Here is a 10,049-nt window from a genome sequence, read left to right on the forward strand (position 1 = left end):
CAACAGGCATTAAGTAATCATACTAGTGGGCTAAATAACAATGTAGGTTTTTAAGTGTTTTGAAACATTCCACAGTACTAGCCTAGCGTATCTCAGTCGATAGAATATTCCAGGTTCTTGGTGCATAGGAGCAAAAGGCTGCATTACCAGTTCTTATATGCTTGGATCTAGGAACACTAAGCTCACCAATATTCATGATCTAAGAATTTAATGAGTACAATGCTCATGCAGTTGACTCATTGTAGGAGGTAATATTTACCATATCCAGACACAACATAAAACAAAACCCTATGGTACAGTTGGTTAGAAAGTAGAAATTTAAAACTACCTCTCTGCTGAATCCACTACTTGTAGTATTTTCTATTCAAGGGCATTATTTCCATACCAAGTCATGATGCAACTAGTCAATATACTCTCCACCACACATCTTATGGAAGTTTTTCAAAGTCTTACTGAATTACTAAACATGCTGAATCTTCTCAAACTTCTAACAAAGTAGAAGTGCTATCTTACTTTCTTTTTAATGGCACTAGCATGCTGGATCCAGGACGGATCCAGGACGGATTCTCTCGAATGATAACGCAGAGAAACTTAATGTTGCTGACACTCTCCATCTCTGATCCTTCGATGAGGACTGGCTCATGAATCTTCAGTTTACTCTGATGCTTTGATGAAGACTGACTCATTTATCTCTGGTTTCCTCATCGTCTGCACCTCCTGATGATGACTGGCTCATGGATCTCCAGTTTCCTCCTCCTGTATCACCTCTTCAAATCCTCCTTACACCCCCTCCCACACACTAAGTACAATGACCGTTTGCTGAGGTACACTGAATCTAGTGGGAAGAGGAAGTCAAGTTAACAAGGGAGCCTTTACCAGAATTGGGTTATGTCTAAAATATACTTTTTAGATGGGTTATGATTATCACATTATTTTAAATTCTAGGGATTTTCTTCATTCCTTTCCCTCGTGTGCCTTTGTAAGCTGAAGGCAATGGGAGAACAGTGGAAGCATAATTCCCCAATTGATTGGTCTGTACCTATCCTGTAAGTCCCATTGAAGTCCACTTAGCTAGCGGTTGCATTAATTCAATAGTTCATTTGTTTAGTACTTAAGAGAACAGTGATTAATTGCAAGCTTATCAAGACTTGCTATAATGTAGATTGACAGTTAGTGAATAGGACCCGCAAACACAGGCAAGAACAGAGAAGGTGAGGTAGGACCTAACTATCTTCTGTTGGCAATTCCTAATCAAACCGCGAGGTGGCGCAATTCCCACGCTTGCACATTCTGTACTGAATTTGCGAAGTTCCTGCACATCAAATAAAGATAAATTGAAGAATGGCCATTTTATTTATTGTGCAATGTTAAGCTCGGTATTTTTGCAGACGTTAGGAATTACGATCCTGATTTAAATTGACTGGTGATCCATTCCCCGGCGATTAAATTGACACTGAGGTAGCGAGGTTGATATCATTTTAACCATTTTGACATCCAGCTGGTTACTCACAAAGTGAGACAGAAGTTGAAGTATTTGTAAAAGTCGACATTTTTCCAGCGTAACAGCGAATAGAGTGACTGGTGTGTAACATCAATGTTTTTACTCGCGAGTGAAGAGAAATTACACAACCCATAAAATCATTCTCAGTTTCCATCAGCAACACCCAAAGAAAAACATCGAAATATTATTTTGAAATGATTCCCAGTTCCCCGGTGTATATATTTTGTCCGCTTGTTTCGTTGTGTGTAGGACACTCAATTTACAACAATTATATTTCGGGATGTTCTGTATGATGGGATCGTTTCTGGTTTTGCGGGGCCATGCTGGTGGTACCGCGATTCTCCGCGAGTGTATGTGGACGTGAATCCGCTTGTATGTACATTAAACGCAGGCGATTCTGCAGATGTGGGAAAATGCTGGAAGAACTCAGCAGGTCAGGCAGCATCCATGGAACTGAATAAACGTTTTGGGCTGAGAGCGTTTATTCATTTTCATAGAATTTGCCTGATCTGAGTTCCTTCAACATTTTGTGTGTGCTGTATCTACATTTTTTTGCACGTTTTAATGGAGGTTATTGTGTCTATTTGTATTTGCTGGTGCGATGATGTGTGTCTGGATAATGCGAATGTCCGTCTCCGGTTGTGATTGCGTCTGGCTGTGACTGTGATTGTGTCTGGGTTTACGTATTTGTATAATTGTGATTCTTTCTGGGTGTATTTGTATGTGCGTAGATGAGATTATGATTGTGCCTGGAGTTTTGTGCGGGAGTGATTGTGTCTGGTGTTTCTGTGTGAGTGTGATTGTGTCTGGCTGTATCTGTGGGTGTGACTGTTATTGTGTCTGGGCATATGTGCATCTGACTGCTGTGTCTGGAGTTCTCTGTGGATGTGACTGTCGTGTCTGGGTTTATATGTGGATCTGACTGTTGTGTCTGGGCGTTTCTGTGGGCGTGACTCTCGTGCCTGGGGGTTTCTGTGGGAGTGACTGTTGTGCCTGAGTATACCCTGAGTATATCTGTAGGTGTGATAGTCTACCCATGGATTTGATTACGTGGGAGCGTCTGTGTTTGTGGATATTTTTATGTAGGAATGCTTTTCACACCGAATGGGCGTTTGTCGTTATATTTGTGTGTGTGTGTGTGTGTGTGTGTGTGTGTGTGTGTAAGATTACGACCCCTTTTTCCGGACAAGTGGATATCTGTGAGGTTATACAGTGTCTGAATTTCAAATGACAACTCCAGCCCAGGTCATGAAATGTCATCTTCTGAAACGGGATTAAACAGCGTCTGTGTGGTTTCGGCCCAAAACATTGACAATCCTTTTTCCTGTCACAGATGCTGCCAGACCCGTTGGGTTCTTCCCTCAGATTATTTGTTGCTCCAGATTCCAGCAACTACCGTCTCGCGTGTCTCTTAGTTTCTTTGTCGTTTTTTTTTAAAGAACCCGGCTTTAGGTCCACTGGGTATTACCAAACAAACAGCGATTTTCAGTAATACTTGGATAGAACCGATTCCAAGCACTTTCACCTGGGATGTATTACAGATATTTTTTGGACATTTAGCCGTTTTGAGGTCCCAAGCAGAACACGGATGAACCTGATTGATAACACTGGCATTTGCTGGGCCCAGACTCTCTCGGGTGAGGTCTGTCAGCACCTCAATGCACAGGTCAGGTGTACACCGGGGCAGCAAGACGCAACTGGGGACCAATGTCATACTGCAGTTAACGGAACCGATCAATTACTAAAAATAAAGACACTTTTATGATACTAAACGGTCGTCTTTACGTTTTATTCAGTATTTCCGACCATTCAATTAATTTATGAGCTAGATCTCGAGTGAAATTGCCGAACAGTCCAGGATCTGACGAGAAAAAAAACTGACTTTGAACTCATTAAGTCTAATAAAAAGTTAAAAGCATTTCAGAATGTTGTTAATCGCCTCGGCGTACTTATTACCAAAACATTAAAAAATGCACACAGTTTTAATTTTCTACTTCACGGTCATTGGATTCAGTTTTAAAGAGTGATTAATATCAGGCCAGAGAACGGGAAGAGCTGACAGCTTTAATTCAAAGCGTTATTTTGAGCCTATACAAATCTCTCCCCCCTCTCACACACACCAGCTCGTGTTTAGCAAGCCCTCATGAAGGTATGGGAGCAGGATTGAGGAAAGAGAGTCAAGAGACACCGGGGAGGCGAAAAGGATGGGATGATGTGTGGATGCTGAAAAGGGCGATAAGTGATTAGCGAGGCGGCTGAAATTGCAGTTGCTGGAAATCTGAAATAATAAAAAAAAAGCAGAAAATGTTGAACAGGTGTAGGAGCAAAAACCTAGATAATCTCTTCCATCTGTTTCTCGTCTCACAGACGCTGCCAGTCGTGCCGATCATTTCCAGCATTTTATTTTTATTGCAGATTTCCAGCGTCTGCAGTCCCCTGTTAACTGCAGCTTGTCTCCTTGGAATATCTATCTGAAGAAACTCTACTCTGTTTTCCGACGGGATTTTCTCTAGTCCAGTGCTCTTGCCCTCTTTCATGAGAGGGGTTAATTTCAATTTAAAAAAAGACAAAGCCGGCGAATCCTAATGGGTCAGACAGCGTCCGTGAAGAGAGAAACAGAGTTATCTGTTAACGGCAAATACTCCCTGAACTTTCAGATTTGCAGTAGTCCAGGTTTTCTGGATTTTTATTTGGCTTGAGTAGATCAATGCTGAAATACTCCCATACTCAGGGCCAATGTGCCAGCTTTCGTAGACATGATGGGATCTTTCTGTGCAAACCGGCCACTATCTTGGTTACCGTTTTGTGACGTTTAGAGGTGATGAACAGGATAAAGACCGTCTTACACATCGGAATCTTTCCTTACCTGACAATCACGTACATGACCAGGAAATTACCAATAAGCCCAACCACACACACTACCGAGTAGAGCGCCGTGATAGCGATCGCGTGGATTGTGGACGCGGTTTCGTTGGCCGGATTCAATCGTGTGCCGTTATCCAGGCTAATATTCTTTTGAAAACTGTTCTGGAAATCCTCCCAGGTACCATTGAACGCCAGTCCCCAATACATTTTAGAAACGTAGTCTGGCATCAGCTCCCGTTCGGCTTTCGGTACCGTGGACAGCTCCATCGTTTCGCTCGAACGACCAAGTGCAAGCTTACAATGATTGCTCAGGACCGCTCTCCCAGCGGCTAATTCTACTCTCCCGGCTGTAACACCGCGCTACATGGACAATGTACCCTGATAATTGCGAAGAAATAAGGCGAGGCGTCCTTGTTGCGTTGGATTCGGAATCAGAGATTTGTAGCTTCTCGCTCCCAGTCTGATCATTTCTTATACAATGTGACACCTTCACCGACGTCAAAGCCACGTGCTAGCCAAGACTCGGTTGTCAATCAGGAATGCAAAAAAACCCCTAACTCTTCGCTAATTGTAATCAGAGTACAACATACTCTCTTTCGATCTAACTCATCTACATCCGAAACAAATAGTCAGTACAAAGTATAAAGCTGCAGCATTTAAAAGCAAGGCGCAATTTCAGACTGCAAGCATAGCGTTCACTAAACAAAGAGCTGGTGGGTTGATTTAGTTTCTCAGACTTAGGTCTATCATTTCCTAACTCGTTCGCTGATGAACATAAATGATTAACGGCACTGTTTGATGACCAGCTTCCGAGAGTGACCCGGAATCAGGAACATTCCTGCTTCGTAACCGGCACTTGGTTTAGAAAGACGTACAGTACTTCAATATGTTGGCTTCAGTCTTTCCTCAGTGCAGTCTCTCTTGTCTCTGAATCGGAAAACTATTAGTTTAAGTCTCACCAGGAACGTGAGCTTAAAAAAAAACAGGCTGATTCTAGGGGAGAACTGAGGGGGCTGCAATACTGCGGGTGTTGTCTGTCTGATGAATCGTTAACCAGACATCCCGTCCTCCAATACGAGAGAGAGAGAGAGAGAGAGAGAAAGAGAGAGAGAGAGAGAGAGAGAGAGAGAGAGAGAGAGAGAGAGAAAGTGAGTCTGAACAGGAGTGTTATCCCTTGTGCCGTCGCCAATATATTTTCCCCAATTTTTGACAAAACATTGAAAGCTGTTCATTGTAGATTTTTTTTGCCATTCACAAACTTGCTGATGCATTTCCAGTATTTATTGAAAAATATTTCATTGACTGTAGAAGTCTCTTTCTTGTCTCGTGATTGCGAAAGAATCCATACGCAAATGTAAATACTGTATACTTTAAGGACCTTTAACTCCTGGTTTAGTCATGAATCCAAACCTTGCATATGCTTCTTGGGAAGTGTTATCCAAGTAGCCCAGCCACCACACCTCTCCCTCAGCACCTCCACTCATAATGTGTACATTCTTAAGCATCAGGGTTAGGAAGGACTGTCAGACTGGGTAACAGCTTCTTCCCTCAGGCTGTGAGACTAATGAATACCCTGCCACCACCGACATCCGACATTCCATCACCAGGACAGGGATTGTTTACTGTACAGTTTACCTATGCTGCACACTACCTGCATTTTTGAATTATATTTTATTAACTTGTTTGTCGTAATATTTTGTTCTATGTGATTTGTGGGATATGTGTTTTGTGGGTGCATTGTGGCCCGTTGTTTCATTTATATATTTAGAGTCAGATGACAATAAACTTGAACTTGTTTTCTAGGTGTTTCCTGCCACAATCTTGTTAAATGTCGATTTTCACATGACTTTACATGGGCCTCCAATCTGCAAAGTCATTTCATTTCCAAGACTACCAGTGAAGTTGCCTTTCATGTAAACCAATTTAGGATTTACTGCAGAGAATGAAAATCTTCATGAAAACAGAAAGGCTATGAAATGGAATACAAAACCAATCTACAAATTGCATCAAGGTATGGAAGAGGTTAATTTGAATTTCCTTGAAAAATGTCCATTGATTACTGGCAGAATCTGTGGAGGAAATTGTTTATGAATAGCCCTCAACTCAGACACTTACTTCACATCCCAGATGAGTCAGAAAGCTTCAGTTCCTTCGCACATACCAATACACTCAGAGGCCATGGAAAGATTAGAAACACTGAAAGAAACTTACCATTCTTCAAAAAAGCCTGGCCAGAGTTTTATTAACATAAAATACTCTGCAAATGCTGAAAATCTTGAGCAACACACACAAAATGCTGGAGGAAGTCAGCAGGTCAGGGAGCCACTGGTCTGATGAAAGGTCTCGGCTTCATATTCTCCTCTGTATATGCTGCCTGACTTCCTGAGTTCTTTGGGCATTTTGTGTTTATTTATAATTTCAGAGAAAATCAAGTTTTAAATTGAAGTTGGATGTGATTTTTCTGTCTAGAAATTTGCATTCCATGTAGATTGAATGTAATGTTAAAAAAAATGTCCAGCTTTCGCAGCTACAGATAGCTATCTCTCTTCTTCTCACTAGCACACAGAGAGACAGACAAATTGCTTTCTCTCTAATATCCAGTAAGGGGCATCGGAGTTACACTGTGATTGTAGCAGAAATTTTTAAAACTTTCTTTTAAAAATCCCAACCAGATTTGTTTTGGAAGACATTTATAGCAACTTTGCCTGGACCATAATGAATAAGAAAGGGCATTGATCTGATAGAGGTGTGCAAGATGATAAGAGACATAGATGGAGTGGAGAGCATGAGACTTGTTCCTCAGGGCAGAGATGGCCAATACAATGGGGCATAATTTTAAGGTGATAGGAGGAAAGTATAGAGAGATGTCAGAGGTAATTTCTTTATGTAGAGAGTGGTGAGTGTGTGGAGCGTCCCTGCCAAGGTGGTGGTAGAGGCAGACAGGCACATGGATGATAGAAGAGCGGAAGGTTATGTAGGAGGGAAGTGGTAGGGTTAGGAGATTGGCACAAAGTCATGGACCAAAGGGCTTGTACTGTGTTGTAAAGATCTACATTCTCTAACAGAGAAAACAGCTCATGTATTAGAGTCATAGTGATACACCATGGAGACAGAGCCACTCAGCCCAACTGAGCCCAACTGATCCACGCTGATCAAGATTCCCATTAGCTAGTCCCATTTGTTAATACGGAATATGATGATTTGATGCAACTAAATAACTTTCGACATCACTCTAGATCAGTGCAGAGACACCTACAGTAATTTGTGTATTCCTGGACTCACAGACAGGCCAGACTTGATAAAGTCAACATATTTTCTCTTGAGCATTGTTGAATCAAGTAGATTTTTTCCAGCAGTCAATTATCCTCATGACCTATTCCATTAGTTTATATCCATGAAATCAAATTCTTATATTGTTGCAGTGGAATAGAAATGCATTCTCATGATCATTTCAAGCTCTCCAGAATCCTCTCATCACCACTCTATTTAGCTTTAGCTCTGACTGTAGATATTAAGCTGTTTTCTAAACTAGTTACATTTCACATGCTCCCAATGGAAAGGCTATTTCTTAAATTGAATTGAAATAAATTGGATTGTATAGTGTTTGATGCTTTAAGACATTTTATGAAATTGCTAATTATTAGGAAATTTACTTCAGGGATATGCTGGGAGCTGTACTCATGGGTATGAGATTCTTTAGAAATGGATCTGATCAGCAGATGAATAAAGATTAAGCAGAGATTCACACTGATGGGTGAAACTGAGATAATGATTTGCTTAATTCATTTGCTGTTGCAGATGACAGAATTATCATTCCAGCCCCACCTTAGCTGGTATTGATTTTAAATAAATATTTTATTATTGTCTGAATGATCAGTTTGCTTAAATCTATCAAAAGCAACAGACACAAAATACTGGTGGAACTCAGAACGTCAGGCAGCATCTATGGTGGGGGATAAATAGTCAATGTTTCAGGCTGGGAATCTTCTACAGGACCGGAAAGGAAGGAGAGAGAAGCTGGAATAATCAGGCGGGGGCGGGGGGAAGTTAAGGAGTACAATTCCGAAGGTGATAGGTGAAGCCAGGTGAGGAGGTAAATAACTGGGTGGGGGAGGGAGGAGGATGAAGTAAGAAGCATGGAAGTGATAGGTGGAGAATGTAAAGGGTTGAAGAATAAGGAATCTTATAGGAGAGGAGAGTGGACCAGTGAGAGAAAGTGAAGGAGCAGGGGCACCAGAGGTGGGGGGCGGTGCCTTTTTCTTCTTTAGCCTTTTGTCTTTTCCACCTATCACCTTCTGTGTCCACACTTCTATGTCCTGCTGATCTTCATGGTCGATCTTCTGAAAATGAAGAAGTGTATGCATTAATTTTATTGGGAGCACGGATGTAACTGGGAGAAAATTGTGACTGGCTGAATCACTATCTGTTATGGGATGTGTGTTCTCCTGACCTCACCTTCCTGAAGTCCACAATCAATTCCTTGGTCTTCCTAACATTGAGTGCAAGGTTGCTGTTGTGACATCACTGAACCAGCTGATCTATCTCACTCGTGTGCAATGTATTGAGATCTTAGTGTATTTTCAGCTATTTCTGCAAGCCTTCCAACGTTAACATTTTAATTACTTTTTATATATCTAGCACTGGATGGAGAGCAATTGGTCTGCATTGGAAGACAATTGTTAAAAGAATCACACTGAGCTGGATTGGGAACCAACACAGCAACATGACGTCCGCACTAGCTTGTTGACCTGAGTTGATAAATAATCAATAGTGTGAAGTGAAAGGAGAATTGGAAAAGGTCAGTGGGACTGATAAAGGGAACTGAATAATAATGACACAGACACGAGGAAATCTGCAGATGCTGGAAATTCAAGCAACACACACTAAAAATGCTGGTGAACGCAGCAGGCCAGGCAGCATCTATAGGAAGAGGTACAGTCGACGTTTCGGGCCGAGACCCTTCGTCAGGGCTAACTGAAGGAAGAGCTAGTAAGAGATTTGAAGGGGGGAGGGGGAGATCCGAAATGATAGGAGAAGACAGGAGGGGGAAGGGATGGAGCTAAGAGCTGGAAAGTTGATTGGCAAAAGGGATATCTCCTTTTTCTCCCTCTGTCCCTCTCACTATACTCCTTGCCCATCCTCTGGGCTTCCCCCCCCTCTTTCTTTCTCTCTAGGCCTCCTGTCCGTCCCATGATCCTCTCATGTCCCTTTTGCCAATCACCTGTCCAGCTCTTGGCTCCATCCCTCCCTCTCCTGTCTTCTCCTATTATTTTGGATCTCCTCCTCCCTCTCCCACTTTCAAATCTCTTACTAACTCTTCCTTCAGTTAGTCCTGACGAAGGGTCTCGGCCCGAAACATCGACTGTACCTCTTCCTAGAGATGTTGCCTGGTCTGCTGCATTCACCAGCATTTTTTGTGTGTGTTGCTTGAATAATAATGAATGCCTTTAAAACACATTATTACTTTCAGAATGATGAAATCACACAGATGAGCTGCTGCATCTTATGCGTAGGTAGAGTTCCATTGCTGAGGTAAACCCCACTTTTGGGACCTGCATGTATGAAAAGGTGCCTCACGAATGTGTCACCATAGAAACTCAGAGCCTGTGGAACATTCCCTTTGTTGAAACTGCAATTTCTGTAGAAAAACATGTCATCCTGTCATAAACTGGGTTATCTAAAC

The 10,049-nt window shown here is 42.0% G+C and overlaps 1 protein-coding gene across 1 annotated transcript in view; it reads right to left on the reverse strand.

The window, feature by feature from the left end:
- The window catches only part of LOC140190655 (delta-type opioid receptor-like), a 34,808-nt gene extending 26,499 nt beyond the window's left edge, over positions 1-8,309 (reverse strand). Inside the window, exons 1-2 of the mRNA XM_072247423.1 lie at positions 8,298-8,309; positions 4,368-4,528 (exon numbers count right to left, since the gene is read on the reverse strand). Of these exons, the coding sequence (XP_072103524.1) occupies positions 4,368-4,528; positions 8,298-8,309 (173 nt within the window). The remainder of the gene's footprint in view (positions 1-4,367; positions 4,529-8,297) is intronic.
- Positions 8,310-10,049: the final 1,740 nt, after the last annotated feature.

The sequence above is a fragment of the Mobula birostris genome, chromosome 30 (assembly GCF_030028105.1).
Source record: "Mobula birostris isolate sMobBir1 chromosome 30, sMobBir1.hap1, whole genome shotgun sequence".
NCBI classification, from domain to species: Eukaryota; Metazoa; Chordata; class Chondrichthyes; order Myliobatiformes; family Myliobatidae; genus Mobula; species Mobula birostris.